Source organism: Calliopsis andreniformis, chromosome 10 (genome assembly GCF_051401765.1).
Source record: "Calliopsis andreniformis isolate RMS-2024a chromosome 10, iyCalAndr_principal, whole genome shotgun sequence".
NCBI classification, from domain to species: domain Eukaryota; kingdom Metazoa; phylum Arthropoda; class Insecta; order Hymenoptera; family Andrenidae; genus Calliopsis; species Calliopsis andreniformis.
Window position 1 is genome coordinate 13,217,310 of NC_135071.1, and position 16,640 is coordinate 13,233,949.

The window sequence follows — 16,640 nt, forward strand, 5'->3', positions numbered from 1 at the left end:
ATAAGTATATAATAAAAGACTTTTTTAAAATACAGAGAGTGCAATATGAAGTAAAAACTAATATTGCGTTTTTCCCGCCATTTTCTACATTCTAACACGAGATTCAAATAATGTCTTGTTTCTAATGACGACCGGTAAAAAATCGAACATAATTAGATTTAACTATTATACAACATAAATTGCGATTGAAATACATTCAAAATACAAATATACACGTTATATTTTTTTTATAGAGGTTGTCATGTTTCCGCTTTTTATAATGATACTCATTTGTACATTTTGAGGTTATGTTTCAGAGAGTTTAAAATTATATTTTCGCCATCGTTTTTTGTTCTGCTTCTCTTGTAAATTGATTTTAATACGCTTAGTATAAAAAAAGCTATAAAATTGTTATAGTTTACAGAAAATAAAACAAATATTTCGTTCACGCACATGAAATGTTTTTTTGAACACCGTTCACAGTTCGATTAACAACTGAATCCATTCTACTGAATACTAGGATTACTGATATTACAAAATATAATCTATGGTTTAAACAAATTGATGATCCTGCATATGTATATTTTTATTTACTAATTATTAAGTATTAATCAAAGTATTACAAAACGTAAGTATACTATACGTACGTCCAACACGTCGGCACATTTAATAAACGTTGTTCAACAGTAATCTGTAAAACACCGACTTCCGAAAATTTGACTTAAAGTAATTTTTTTGACAAAATTTTATAGTGAAAAATTTATTCAAATTTAACCTGTACATCTATATTATCTAGATTTTAAGTATTTTTATGTCCTTAGTGTTTATTTTAACCAGTAAAAGTACTTCAAACTAACAGCATGTAGAACGTGCATAAACATTTCAAATATAATTTCCAATATGTACATACTTTATATTTATAAAAAACGTTATATAAATATTATTTAAAGGATAATTAACCCTAAAATATTATCTATATACGAGCATATTTTTTTTGTTTCATTTCAAAATGATTTTCGTCTATATTTCAGCATAGAAACATGAATGAAGCAACACTACCTCCTTCGCCAAATTGGTATTTAAGTAATGTTCTTGTTTGTTCCTTCAATGGAACTATTGCCTGGGGTGCAAGAAATACAATTGTTGCTACTAAGCATAATGAGAACAATAAGTCCTTGCATTATTCTATCATTAAAAATGCTCATAAAGATAGAATAACTTGTCTTGCATTTACTCCTTCATTTGAACAAGTGAATAGTAATTTAATAGCTTCAACTGGGGAGGACAACACAGTTAAAGTATGGAATTTGGAAACATTATTAGTTACATATACATATTCACTAGAACCGGTAAGTACATACATAAACATGTTGCTTAAATAAGTTTATAATTGTCTCTCATTTGAAAACTTTTTTCAGGATAAACAAGTAATAGGCGTAGATTGGTCGTATAAAGAACCTTTTGTCACGTACTTTGCTTGTTCCAATGGCACCGTATTTTCATGGAATGTTTATTTTAATACTGTGTCTTCTATTTCATTAGGAAAAGTATCACCAACTTGTATTCGATCATGTCCTCATGATGCATACCTTGTAGCTATTGGTTCTAAAAATGGTTTAATTTATATTGTTAATTTTCAAAGAACAGGTAAAATAGTTTATAGATTAAGAGGACATGATACAGAAATAATTAGTTTATCGTGGTGCCCTGCGGAAGAGAATATTATAAGTGAAAATCTTAATAAAGATTTTCTGTTAGCTTCAGGAGGAAAAGACAAGTAAGGAAGCTTTGCAATTGAAAATGATTTAAAATCATATTTTTGATATCTTTCTTTAGTATCTATAACTATAAAATTTTAATATACAGATCAGTTTTTATCTGGAAAGCTGGAGGAGATGGACGTTATGAAATGACTATTACATTGCCTAGCGGGCCTCTTGATTCACGTCAACATAGGAGTAAATTAAATGCATCTGTAGGTAATTGGATTGTGGTCCATTGGATAAAACCTAAACTATTACTCACTAGTTCCTTCTGGGGTGAACTACTTTCCTGGGATTTATCGATAATGACAAAGGGCAAACCTACTTGCAAACTAATACATGCTTATCATAGTAGGGGCTTATTTTGTATTGCACATGTATCAAATTTTCAAGAGAACATAACAGAAAATTGGAGAATTAAAGAAAGGTTGCTACTGAAGAGTTAATTATTTTAAATTATACATAAAACAGTTATAAATTTGAGTATTTTTAATGAATTGCAGACTGACAATTTGGACCACAGCACAAGATCGTAGAGTTATTTGTTGTGGAATAAAAGAAAATAATGTTGAACTGGATTACGACATTTATACTCAAGGTGGATACGTTTATTGCATTGCTGCTTGTCCATTGGACACTTCACTTATTGCATTTGGAGTTGGAGACGCAATGCTACGATTATGGAATTTATCAGAAGCCCACGATACTTCCTTTAGTGTAACTGCTCTGTGGCAAAAAATTAAAGGCAAAATTCGTGCGGTAAGTATAGTGAAATTTGTATATAAGTATTTATAATTGAATTATTTTTTAATACGAGATAATGAGACTCAATAGCATACCATTATATGGTACTTAGATATCATGGCATCCTGAGAAAGAAAACCTGTTAGCCTATGCAACTGAAGAAGGTAGAGTTGGAATATTCGATACAAATTGTAATAAGCCACCTATATTGTACAGGCAATATCATAGAGGAATAGTATACACTGTTAGTTGGGGTCCAAGTCCAGAAAACAAACAGTTTGTCCTCTATTCTTGTGCAGAAGGAGAACTCGTATTCTATGATCCAGGAAAGCCGAATCAGGGTAACATTTTATTTTTTTTTAATTCATAAATAGTACTATAATATTGCATTACACGTAATATAAAATCATAATGTTTTTTATTAGTGCCTACGTCAATATTAAAAAGAGAATGTACAGAATTTTCTTGGAAACCAGATTTTTCCTGTTTAGCAGTAGGTTTTGAGAATGGGTAAGTTTTTAAATACATATCATCTCATCATATTAAATATGCTTTCATGCTTTTATTTCAGATCAATTTCTTTTCTTAATCACAAATTTAAAATGCGTGGATACGTTAAACTCTCTTCAGTGATGGTACATTGTTTAGCGTGGCACCCCGATAGCACAGCAGCAGATACAAACTTTTCTCCATTAAAGAATTATCTGGCTGTTGCTTTTAAATCACGCACAATTCAGATTATTAATCTATCCAATTTTATGGATCATCTTACAACATTAGAAAATCTGACTGAAAATGATGATTCGAAAGAACGTGATTCTTATAAAGTGAATGAGGTTGTAGCCACTCTAACTGGGCACATTCATGACGTCGTTTGTTTGGCATGGAGTCCATATATTAGTGGTCGTTTGATATCTGGTAGCTATGATCATACTGCACAGGTATAAATACATAAATATTCAAACATAGTCGTATGAAATTTTGTATAGTTTATAAATGATGCGATGTAAATTTACAAGCAATTTGACCGCTGGTGAATAACTATTATCTTTAGGTATGGAATGTTGAAACACAGGAATTAATAGCTACTTATAAAGAACACTGTGGTCCAATATTGTGTTGTATGTGGAGTCCACTAGATCCTAATTACATCATAACAGGCTCTGCGGATTTCACTTTACGAATATGGAAAATTAATTCTAACAGTGCTATTTTGCCACAAGAAACAGCAGATAAAAAGTCATCAAAGAAAACTAAGAAGAAGCAGAACAAAGGAAATAAAATCAATGACGTTACGGTTGAAAATGCTATAACAGATTTGGCTAATACGATATCAGAATGTTCCATTTCGGATGCTGCCCAAACTGTTCAGAGTATGTATATACTACCAATTTAATATTGTCATAACGAATCTATTCTACCTTGATCACTATTTAATTGCAGAGCCAAAAGTCAAAGAAGTAAAAAAGAAAAAAATCGAGAAAACCACATATTTCTCGAAAACTACGAAACCATACGATAAAACAGTTCTACTTAATTCACTCGTAGATATTGTAAGAGATGCAAAAAGTGGTAACGAAAGTGACAAAGGAAATCAAATAGATACTACTTATCATGTAGCGCCAATAGTATTTTCAACAAAGGAAGAATTTATGTCATTTTTTACCAATGAACGTAAGTTATTTATTGTTAAGATAAAATGTTGTCTTGAATTGATCGTTATATCCAATTCATTACTTTTTGCAAATATACAGGATACGCTCACATTGCCGAAAACAGGTACAATACAGCCGCAGAAATGGATATGTGGAGTGATAATCTTAAACAGAGTTTAGAAGAAGCTGCTAAACAACAACGACTTAATGACTTTCTTATTTCACTTTCGGCTAGTCTTTCCATGAAGTACGTCACTCTATTTATCTATTTTACGATATGCTTTTAGAACTATCGAAATTAATCTAACGATATGTTTACCTTAGAACATGGAAGGAAATGTGTGAACTATACGCGTATCAATTAATAAATGAAGGTCATCCTTGTAAAGCAGTGTCGTATTTACTCTGCATACATAAAACTTATAAAGCTATAGAAGTGCTCCAAGACGCCAATTTATTTAAGGAAGCGTATGCTCTTGCAAGGTATAAACTTGAACCAGATGATCCAGTCCTAACGAACGTGTTACAAGATTGGGCACAGTATAGTACACGCTCAGGTGACTTCGAACAAGCTGCATATATGTAAGTTATCAAATTACAAAATGCATCAAGTGTGCAATACGTGTGTGATTACATTATTTTACTTTTAGTTACGCTAAATTAGGACAATATTCTGAGATAGTAAAGTATCTCACGCGACGTACAGACGCAGTTAGTTTAATAACTGCAGCTGAGATTGCATTTTTATGTGACGATAAGATCCTCAGTAAATCTTTAGCCGAAGAAGCAATAGTTGCTGCATTGACACAATCAGAATACGATTTAACTCGCTCAATAATTGCGAAATTTCCTGATCTTAAGGTACGTTTGTATTACATATTATTTTTCTTTATTTTTAATGTTGAAAGATAAATTTTGAAATCAAATTATATTTCAGTACCAAGAAGTACGACTATTGGTTATTGAAGAACTTGAAAAAGTAATTGAAAAAAATGTAAAATCTGATACAATTCAAATGTGGTTAAATGGCGAATCAAACTATGGATTGTTGGAAACTTTAAAAACAATATGTAACGACTGCAATTGTTATTATACTGACTTATGTCAAAGTAATGTGTCTAATGTATTGAAAACTGAACAAATGGTAGTATTAATTGTATAAAAAATATGTATAAGTCGTTAATAATGAACTATTACTGATTTATATTTTATAACTTTGAATTTCAGTTATGGGTTACAATTAGTCACGATATGTCAAAAGCAATAGCTTCTTCCGAAAAAGAACAACAATTAAAACATGTTGTTGCTGTGTTAGGTACTATTACTCAATTCGAGACACTCCATCGAAAAAATGTCGAAAATCAATACAATTTGTTGATAGAAGCTGTAGTAAAATTAGATGCTAAGAGTCCATTGGATGAAGGAAGTATTTATGCGAAAACTGATTACCCTATATCACTCAGCTTACGAGCATATTTATGTTATGCTCTTTTAACTTGGCTGGTAGACAATGTAAATGAAGAATCTGTTGATAATAATATACAGACTTTTATAGACCTATTAAAAAATTTGATTGAGGATGCTTTAAACCAACGAACATTAAAACTATCATGCATAACAAACGACATTAATAAACTAGAAAATGAAGTAGCTTCCACTTTATGTAAGTTATGTAATTAATTTAATGCAAATTTTCATTTTTTAAGTTTACGTACTTCATTAATGTATAAGTAAAACTTAATTTCAATTATGGAGAAACTAATGTTACTTTCTTTTATTAGCAAAAACTCAAGAATCTACAGATGATCAACATACTGAATCCTGCATTCAAGAATTAGAAGCGTTAAAAGCTGAGAAGAAACAGCTTTTTGATGAATTAGTTTGTGTGCCTAATCCTATTATGGTTTATAGTAAGGCAAATGAATTGGCTAGTAAATTACTGGACGAGACCATTAAAGCTAAGTTTCTGGAAATTGTTTCCAAAGCATGGGTAACAGCAACTTCATGAATAAAATTTTTAATTTATTTAACTCTTTGTATATCTGTTGACTATAGTGGATAAATCTTGTTTGTTGCATCGATTATAGTCAGCATTCATTCAATGCTCTATGCTGTGTTTATTTTTTAAGAATTTATTTGATATTTTTGTATGAATTATTTTTTTACTAATATAAAGCATGTTTACATGATTTTATAATCATGGAACATATTTTTATATTGAATAAAGATGAATGCCATTGATACCTAATAAGTATAATTTGGTAAAATATAACTTTTATTTATGAAATTTAACTGGAAATGGTACAAAAGAATATTTTATTTATAAAGGAAATAAGTATACTGTTTACAGTAAAATAAAATGGCTGCTTTTAATTTGAAGTTACTTTCCAAAAACGAATTTCTCTATCACTTGCAGCACAAACGTATGGTAATTTATAATGCCATGTCATTCCACCTATCAGCTTGACTTGGCCACAGAGTAGCTCTTGATTAGATTTTATATTTATAACTTTCAATAGGTTGTCTGGTCTACCAATACTAGCTATGAAATGTTCATAGGTAGGAGAATATTTGACCACTAATCCACCTTCAATATGAAGTGACTGTGATTTTGGAGATTCACTAAAATTAAGAAAAGTTATATTGAACATAAATATTTATTAGTTTATTTGTCAATTAACTTAATTACCTAGGCTTGGATATATCCCAAAGGAGTAACTTGCCAGCAGCCATGGCCACTATTTTTGATGGATTAGGTCCCCAATCAGTTGACATTAAAGGAACAATATCTGTGTCTATAGACATAATTGCTTGTTGACTTCGAACGTCATACATGTGAATTAGTCCATTCTTCTCCCCCACAAGAAGCTTGCCAGACTTTTCAGGGTGAAAATGTACACTCATTCCAGGAGATGTTAAATAAAATGTAGAAATAGCTTTTTCATCCTCTTTAACAGCCCACAGTTTACATGTATGATCATCTGATACAGAAGCCAATATTTCCCCTTCTGTTTCATAACAAATTGAATTTACATAATCTTTATGTCCTTCCATCTAACATTACAGAGGAAAGTCATAAAAATTATTGTCATTATTACTGTTTACTGTTACTAATTGATTATACAAATCATATTTCTTTATTCTTACCTCACATACAGTATTTTCATTCATATCACTATTGTATAATCTTATTTTAAAATCTGCCCCAGCTATACAAAACATTAGAACTTTTGGTACAACGCTTAAGGAGGTTTCAGGGCTCCAAGCAATGGCATGTGGCCTAGTATCATGGCGAAATATTCTAAGTGGGCTATAAGCAATGTCTTCAACTGCCTCATCCTCTTCCTTAACACATATACAAAATAGTTATCTTGATAAATTAGAACATTCTTTGGTATATTAAGCATATATTCTTAACTAAAAAAGGTACTGTAAAAGTCTACTTTCTAATTATTTATTTTCACTTTCCATTTTCAAATTTTCATTAAACAAAAGTATAAAACATCTGAATTCGTCAGCATATCTATCTCAAATCTTATCCAGTTTTGGATGAAGTTATTTGCGAAATTTAGTGCGAGCAGTAGTAAACGTTACCTGAAATTTAACAGTACCGATAACAATTTCCTCAGCAAGAGCGACGCAAATTAAATGCTGAGACCATTCGTACGGAGATAATTCAACGCAATATATCTGTTTAGAAAAATGCAATTGAAACGTAGGTGGTGTAGTAAGTGCTTCATCCATCGCCTATTCGTATTATCGCTCCCAATGCGAGAGGCTTGGTGTTAAAATCGACAAATCACCGGCATAACCTCACACCTTTCACTCGAATTCTCAAGCTGGGGGATCTCAGGGAAAAAAATTTTAGCGATCGTGTACAAAGGGTAAATGACAACCAAAACTTTCTTTTTTCATTGATAAATTTTCGTGCAACGCGTTTGCTGCGATATTAACGTTACGTTAAAATTGCTATCGTCAATTGGTATAAACAGAAAAAACATGCACGCGTTATGAGGTAAGGTTAGGTCGAATTCAAATCATCTAGAGGGCAGTAGGTATTTTACGTGTGGTTATATGCAATCGTTCAACGTGCCGCGTATCTCACGGAGGCGAACTTCTTTGATTAAGTGTAGAAGATCATTGCTTTCGCACGCCGCGAGTTTTTAACTCCTTCAGAGACGACCAGATATGAATTGACAGGCTGTATTGGCAGAGATCTTGCCAAGCGTGTACCTTCGATCCGTCTCGATCTACGATCGCGTTACGAGGTACGTACCTTCTGTCAAGGCATGCTCGCCTGAGCATGCTATGCATACTTTGCAAAAGCTGTTTCGCCTCGTGTTTTTCTTGCATTGTAATTACGTGATTTCGCGTCATCTGATATTTTTACCAATTTTCATCGGTTAATGCTGATTCTCGCAAAACACGTGAAGGTCCAGATATTTATCGTGAAGCACGTTTATCTCCATTTCTTCGTTATCGAATTTGAACTTTCAAGAAATATTATTTCACGAAATCTTTCAAGTTTTTCTTCCTATTTGATTCCTTAGGAATTCCTGGCTAGTTGTGGCATTTTATTTGTTACTGATGAACATTCTGTGTTTATAAACATACAGTAACATCTTATGGTATTAGTCCAAATGATAAAAGAATGTGTTAATGGGTTTTATCATTTGGTGTAAAATGAATCAATGTTTATCAGACATATGTTTCAGAGACTATGCGTACGAGCATTACTTGTGCATGTGTTTTAACTTATGATATATTTAAAGAAATCTTTAGATGATGAAATTTACACTGTAATTTGTCTTATACATTTAATGAACATTTTATAAATATTCTAATTAGTGAAATATTTAATAAAGTGAATAATTTATACATCTGTTATTTTTATAATATTTTTTGTTACAGTGCAATAGATAGGGATGGAGTTCGGAGTGGGCGATGTTGCCCAAATATCAGCAGAACTTGCTCAAGTAGTAGAGGTGATGATGTCACCGAATGTGCCACAACAACAACGTTTGGAAGTATACAATGCTTGCGAAAGATTTAAGGAATCATCACCTCTATGCGCACAATGTGGTTTATATCTAGCACAGAAATCACCAAATAGAAGTTCTGTAGTTCGTCATTTTGGTCTACAACTTATGGAGCATTGTATTAAGTATAGATGGACACAAATATCACAATCTGAAAAGATATTTATAAAAGAAAATGCTATGAAGCTGCTTCAAGAAGGTACAGAACCATTACTACAAGAGGAAGCTCATATAAAAGATGCTCTTTCTCGAGTTGTGGTGGAGATGATAAAAAGAGAATGGCCACAGCAATGGCCCACTCTACTGGCTGAACTCAGTCAAGCCTGCACTAGAGGCGAAAGTCAGACTGAATTAGTTCTTCTGGTATTTTTGAGGCTCGTAGAAGATGTTGCACTCTTGCAAACATTAGAATCTAATCAGAGAAGAAAGGATATATATCAAGCGCTGAATACAAACATGGCTGAAATTTTTAGCTTTTTTTTAAGATTAATGGAACAACATTTTTCAGAGTTTCAAAAAAAAAGTAGCCTAGGTTGCACTTCTGAAGCTGCAGCACATAGTAAAGTTGTACAGGTACGTATATGAAATTCTTTAGAAATATAATCTATCAATTAAATGGTTAAAATTATGTTAAATTATTTTTGTTTGATAGGTAGTACTATCTACATTAACTGGATTCGTGGAATGGATTTCAATTAATCATGTCATGGCAGAAGATGGTAGACTATTGCAAATATTATGTCTCCTATTGGGAGATCCAATATTTCAGTGTTCTGCAGCTGAATGTTTATTACAAATTGTGAATCGTAAAGGAAAAGCTGAAGACAGAAAGCAATTAATGATTTTATTTTCTGAAGATGCTTTGAGATATATTTATGCTGCAGCAACTGCAACACCATCTGTTACTGGATCTGAGTTTCATGAAAACCATTACTTATTCTTAAAGAAACTTATACAGGTAAATTTCAATTTTCTAATTTCGTGAACTGAGAAATTCAATGTCGGTGATAAATAATTAATATTAATTCATAATAACAGGTATTGACTGGAATGGCAACTCAGTTATGTACACTTTGGAGCAAAGATGATGGTTCCAGCATTCGACCAGCACATTTCAACATATTTTTGGATACTGTATTAACGTTTACAATGTCTTCAAGCTTAACCTTAATACACATGGCAAATTCAATTTGGATAATGCTGTTTAAACACGAACAAATAAAATTGGATCCCTTGTTGTTAACGTACATACCAAAATATGTAGAAAGTACAGCGCCAAAATTAATAAAAGTAGCATATCCGCACAGTAGACAAAGTAATGGAATGAGTACTTACTGTCTTGCGGACTATGATTCAGAAGAAGAATTCAATGTATTCCTTCATCGATTCCGAACCGATTTATTAGAAGGATTTCGCCATGCGACAATGGTAGCACCCTTGGTAACGTTTACTTACGTGCAGCAGTGGTTAACTGCTAAGATAACAAAGGGCATGTCAGATTTACGATATAAAAGTGATCAGAATGATCCGCAATATCTGGAATGGGAAGCTCTTGCACAAGCTTTAGATTCTGTCGTATCAAGAATCCTGTTGATCAACGAACGACCAAGTGTACAGACGGGTCTCCAATTATTGGAATTATGTCTTGGATATTCTCCACAAGATCCTTGGCTATTGTCAGCTCTGCTCTCTTGTATCAGCGCTCTCTTCGTCTTTCTATCTATGTCAACTGGTTCAATGGCTATGCCAGGAGTAGCAATCCTACCAAGAGTTCTAGAGAAAATCTTTGCTGCTCTGGTATTTGAAGCACCCGGTGAAACGAAGGGTACTCGATCTAGAGCAGCAAAGAATGTAAGACGTCATGCAGCCAGTCTCATGGTCAAGATTAGTTTAAAATATCCATTGTTGCTTCTCCCGGTTTTCGATCAAATACACACGATGGTCCGTCGTTTGGCGAGAGAACCTAGTCCTTTATCGAAGATGGAAACTATTATGCTCTACGAGGCGCTGTTATTGATATCGAATCATTTCTGTGATTATGAAAGACAGACTAGATTTGTAGCTGAAGTAATAGGCGAGGGATCTGCAAAATTTATTGCTCTTGGAGCTGAAGCATTTAAAGGTCCACTTGAATTAATGAGATTTATAGGATTAGACAGACCACCAGTTGAGAATATAACCGAAGATTTGGCTGGTCAAAATCGCAGTGACTTAATGATTTGCATTTGTACAATATTAAGTGTCGTGAAACGGTGTTCCATTCCGGATGACCCAGATCGCGCTGCAAGAGGAAGTTTTGTTGCTGCACTTAGCGAAAGTGGAAATCCAGTGTATAGGAATCCTGCTACGCCACACGTAATTCCAGTACTGCCAACACTTTTTGCATTACTCAGGGCGATAAATGCTCTTTTCACTCCTACAGCCTTGGCAGCTTTATCAGAGGTAATAAATTATCAATTCACTTTATTCAATTACTCCCTTTCATTGAACAACTGTAACCATAGTGTATTCTGTTCTTTTTTAGGGATATAAAAATGCTCATGAACTATTGGAGTCAGAAAAAGCGAACCTTTTAGGCTTGAATATCACAAGCGATAGTGCTTCTGAACCTGATCAATCTTCAAGTACAGCTTTGGTTCGAATGCAATCATTTCTCAGTACCATTCACGATCAGTGCTATCATATGTTAGGTAGTGGATGTCATATGATTGGAAGAGATTTTTATCAATTACCCGGTTTAGCACCAGCGCTCATTAATTCAGTCTTCTCTAATATGGAGGTAATTCTTGTACCTTTTAACTGTCAAAACTTCTGCCAAAAGATTTTATTCAGACTTTAACTTAACGATACTTTTACTTTTCCTTTCAGCTGATTCCAGACTACAGACTACGACCAATCATACGCGTCTTCATGAAACCTTTTATATACTCTTGTCCACCTGCATTTTATGAAAATGTTCTTGTACCTGTATTGGCTCATGTTTCCACACATAGTAAGATATTTCTATTTTTCATTATTACTTTCCTTACCTTCCTCTGTAGATTCGTTAATATTTTATTCACGTTTGAACAGTGTGCCAAAGATTAAGTGCCAAATGGCAATACATTGCCCATTTGTACGAATCTGGTGGTTTGGACGAAGAGAATACTGACACTCAGGAAGTCATTGCTGACATGCTGAATCGAAATCTGACAAGAGACTTCGTGGACGTGTTGAAAGTGGCTCTTGTCGGGGGTGCTGCAAGCGATGCAACCCCTCCAGACACTATGGAACAAGATATGAGTGGAATGGCTATAGATCCGCCTTCATCGCGTGGAAGCAGTATAGTTGCAGAAGTCGTCAGTGAATTGGGAACTTTTGTTCTTCGTCACCCGTCTACGTGCCACAGTGTTGTCCTGTGTGTTCTGGGGTATGGATTTTTCAATTCTAATTTAATATTTATTGTTCCCCATAAAATAGGCAAAAAGTGAATCTTCAATAATTCTTACTTTATTTAGAGCTTTGGCTTGGAACGATTCAAATGCAAGTCTAAAAGCCACAATGTTAACTGGTCCAGTTGTGCGAGCATTAGCTGCTGATGGCAGTTTAACACCTGCCATGGCTGCTCATATTATGGTAGCTATTCTTCAAGGTCTACAGCTTCACGGACAGCATGAAGCTAACCAAGGTTCCCTCGTAACTTTGGGTACACAAGTGTACGAATGTCTGCGGCCTAAGTTCCCTAATATTATTGAAGTGATGCAGCAGATTCCTGGTGTCAATGCTACCGATCTACAACGTTTCGACGACAAGATGGCTGTTGTCAGCACTAAAGGCAATAAAGTTGAGAAAGGAAAGAAAGATCTTTTTAAGAAAATCACGAATCAGGTAAAATATAGTTTACTAATTTTGAAGTAATAAGAGAAGGGAATATTTAAAAGGTTATTTAAATGTATTTTTGTTATAGCTTATTGGCCGAAGTATTGGTCAGTTATTCCGTAAAGAAGTGAAAATAGACAATTTACCACGGATAGAAGTTTTTGGAAAACCACAGTCGATACGTGTAGACGAAATCTCGAGGAATTCAAGTGACAGTGGAATCGCTGCTCTATTTGCAGGACCGACGTAGCAAAAACTACATTTAGATGAACACATCGCGAGTACGTGGTTTAAATTGATAAATGGTAACAAGTCATCGTGAGGAACGATTTCCTATAGGAAAGAGGGAAACTATAAATAAAGAAATCCTGTACCTAAAATAAGAGGGTTTCATAGAATAAGTTTCTTTCAAGCGATATACAAAGTGTAACAAGTATGTGTTGAAATATTTTAAAGGGTGGTAGAGGAGCTCAAATGGAACACAAAGTATTGCATGATATAATATTCGATTTGCCTTTATTTTGCAATAATAATGCCTTCAAATTAACACATCTTTATGCTAAACTAATCATCAGAGGATTCTGTAATTTTACAGATGCATTGAGGAGCAGAAACAGAGCAGTCTTAATATATTCTGCTATATTTGTTATGGTTTAACTGTTATAAAGCTTTAAAATTGGATTTTCAAAGTTTTATAAAAGTTAAACGGTAAGAGATACAACAAAATATATTAAGACTTTTTTGCTCTATTTCGACTTCTCCATGCATCTGTAAAATTACAGAATCCTCGAATTATTAGATTAGCATATAGGCATAATTATTGCAAAATGAAAACAGATTGGACATTTTATGTTCCATTTGAGCTCCCTTATCACCCTTTCAAATATTTTAATGTGTACTTGTTACAGTCTGTATAATTCTATTTCTTTCTTTTTATTCCTTAAATTGTCTAAGAAGTTGAATGCGTGTACATAGTTTGGCGCAATAAGACAAACTATGCTCAAGAAAATTGAAAGGATGATAATACGCTTACACACGCATTTAGCGTCAATTGTGAATAGCTTGTAAAGATAGAGTAAAATTTAGTGTTATTTATGAAAACCAGCTTATTTTCGATCCAGGATTTCGTTATATACAGAAAACATTTTAATCGTCGAGTATCAAGAGTGCGTGCACGCGTGTAAGTGTATGTATGTATGTATTGTACGTGCGTGATGCGTATGAATACGCACTTGTGTAACATAAAATAGACGTTGGTCGCTAAAGAATAACACGCAGCACTTCTGATACAACTAATTAAAAAGAAAAGAAAAAGTCTAAACGTATGTTATCGAGCAATTGTATATTAAGTCGCACGCATTTATTATTACTTTTTAATTTACATAAAATCTCTTTGTAACAATGTAAAACAGCATGATTATTAATAATCACGCGGTTTGTAGCAGTACAGTTTTTGTAAACATCACTTCACTACAATACATAATACAGAAGTTATTGTTATCAAATAATTTTACAATTATGGTATAAAAAATTGTATATTCGAATCGATCATTGATCTTTTGAATAAGAAGAACGTGTACGTTTTCGGAAACGTTTGTACAACGTAACTTCGAATTTTTTGCTTTTAAAAAATATTGATTTAGTTCTTGTTACTTTAAGAAAATATAAACGTTTTATACGTTTATACGTGTTATACATTTTGAGATAATTAAATGCAAGTTTTTATTTAACATTTAAAATTGACAAGAATGCAGCATTTCACTTCTTTGCGCATTGACAACTTTTGAATGTTAAATATCAATGAAGAAAAGAATGTAGTTTTTTCAAGGTTCGTTGTTACTTTTTTTTTTTGGTTGCTTTAATTAATTTTTAGTTTATTATAAAGAACACGGCACTGTAACTATCGCACGAAAATTTCACTAATATTTTGTATAAACATTATTATACATCATTGACAGTAATTTATACAGAATTATAATAATTAAGAATCATTGTTTGACTATGCGACAATCAAATGATATTTAAAAGTCGTAATAGTTGAAATCATATTTGTAAAACAAATGAAGTACTATTGCGATAAGAACCGTGCTATCTGCAAGGAAAAATAAAAAGACGATTTGTAAAATTAAGTATACAGGATGTTCTACACAGATTAAAAATTTTAATCATTTTACTTGTTGAAATAAGATGAAAATTAAAAAACAAAATTGAAAAAGCTTATCGTAGCTCACTTGTTTCGTAATCAAATCGATGGTTTACGACGTCATAAATTAAGTGGATTATTCTAGGTAGATGAAATACCACCACCAGTGAGCTTGATCTAATTTTAAGTGTTTTTTTAACAATATCGCGAAAGCGCAATGTCATCATTCATGACTTCTGTTTTATTTTAACATAACATTATACTTTGAAATTTCTGTCATCTGTTGCTGAATACCCTGTATACGATATTAAAACTAGTGTCGATAACTTTTGTTATTTCGACATATTCCAAAATATTCCCAGTGATAATGTCCTATTATTAAATTGTTTTGAAGCACGGTCAATTTATCCATCAAATTAACATGTCGCATATGTTATAAAACAAAAATTCATAAAGATCTATATTTTCCAACAAAATATTACTAAGATTATTAAAGAACAGAGTACAAGTTTTGATCAGCTTCAAATTTTATTAATAGTTGAACTAAAACGTTAGTTACTGAACAGAAAGTTCTTCTTTTTGAAGTATGCGAAGATACGCGCGTTAGATAACAATGTAATGGAAAAATACTTTGCCTAAAATACTCTGATAATTCGTTTACACTTGTTTTTTTATAAAAAGTCGTAGAAACTTGTTAACTCGTTCAGGAATAAGTACGAACAGAGCCATAAAACACGTTTTTTAATTTTTATATGTATGTATGTATGCGTATGAACAGGAAGAAGAAATGGGCCATTAAAGGGGCTTCGTGTACTGAACTCTAAAGGTAATCTTTGGAATACAATTGCGGTAAAATGCCGAAAGCTATTTTACTGTTTTTTATATTATTTTATATATCTTACCGATATTTAAGAAAAAACATAAATATTAGATTAAAAAAAGAGTGGCGGAATGATAATTTACGAAATACGACTTTATTATTGACACGGTGACATCGTTGGTTGTAAATCCTCAAGCAATGTTATTATGCTTCTGAGAGTTACAGAAACCTTAAAACAGGTTCTTTATAATTCGTAATTTTGACTGTACGAAAAGTCAATGAAACATTATCCAGAATCGCATTTACGTAATTAGTGTTATTAATTATAGCGGGTAGCTGAAAGATTTGACCATAATTTGGTCGGATTAGTCTTACACAATGTTCCTTTTGATACTGTCGATTAGTCGCTAGCTTTCATGAAATTTTTATGTGATATGAATCTGAAGATTAAATGATGATATTTTTTAGTATCTTTCGTTACGTGTCAGATTTAGTATAAACAATGGAAACTATCAGCTTTTAGGTATTGTCCAAAATATCATCATTTAATCTTAAGATGAGCTCCTCAAAATTTCACAAAAATTCCTAAATTATTACCAATCATTGGATCCTCTTGTGAGATTCAAGATACTTTGTTAC

General features: G+C 32.6%; 3 protein-coding genes across 3 annotated transcripts; 2 read left to right on the plus strand and 1 right to left on the minus strand.

Moving 5' to 3' along the window:
• The first annotated feature begins 510 nt into the window (after positions 1–510).
• Rig (gem nuclear organelle associated protein rigor mortis) lies at positions 511–6,222 on the plus strand. The gene is made up of 16 exons (XM_076386953.1): positions 511–607; positions 1,011–1,328; positions 1,398–1,756; positions 1,846–2,169; positions 2,246–2,501; positions 2,599–2,827; positions 2,912–2,996; positions 3,058–3,427; positions 3,541–3,859; positions 3,930–4,160; positions 4,241–4,388; positions 4,466–4,723; positions 4,792–5,002; positions 5,079–5,285; positions 5,369–5,804; positions 5,923–6,222. The coding sequence occupies exons 2-16, from the start codon at positions 1,020–1,022 to the stop codon at positions 6,147–6,149; spliced, it is 3,969 nt and encodes a 1,322-aa protein (XP_076243068.1). The 5' UTR covers positions 511–607; positions 1,011–1,019; the 3' UTR covers positions 6,150–6,222.
• Positions 6,223–6,302: 80 nt separating this feature from the next.
• Nup37 (nuclear pore complex protein Nup37) lies at positions 6,303–8,150 on the minus strand. Its single transcript, XM_076386955.1, has 4 exons — positions 7,736–8,150; positions 7,289–7,486; positions 6,831–7,195; positions 6,303–6,763 (listed from the first exon to the last, which is right to left on the minus strand). The coding sequence occupies exons 1-4, from the start codon at positions 7,883–7,885 to the stop codon at positions 6,511–6,513; spliced, it is 966 nt and encodes a 321-aa protein (XP_076243070.1). The 5' UTR covers positions 7,886–8,150; the 3' UTR covers positions 6,303–6,510.
• A 130-nt stretch (positions 8,151–8,280) lies between these two features.
• On the plus strand, positions 8,281–13,295 carry Ranbp21 (exportin-5-like protein Ranbp21). The gene is made up of 9 exons (XM_076386481.1): positions 8,281–8,409; positions 9,053–9,753; positions 9,833–10,138; positions 10,219–11,622; positions 11,705–11,959; positions 12,049–12,172; positions 12,253–12,589; positions 12,678–13,047; positions 13,127–13,295. Exons 2-9 carry the CDS (start codon positions 9,067–9,069, stop codon positions 13,286–13,288), a joined length of 3,645 nt encoding a protein of 1,214 aa, XP_076242596.1. The 5' UTR covers positions 8,281–8,409; positions 9,053–9,066; the 3' UTR covers positions 13,289–13,295.
• The last annotated feature ends 3,345 nt before the right edge of the window (positions 13,296–16,640 follow it).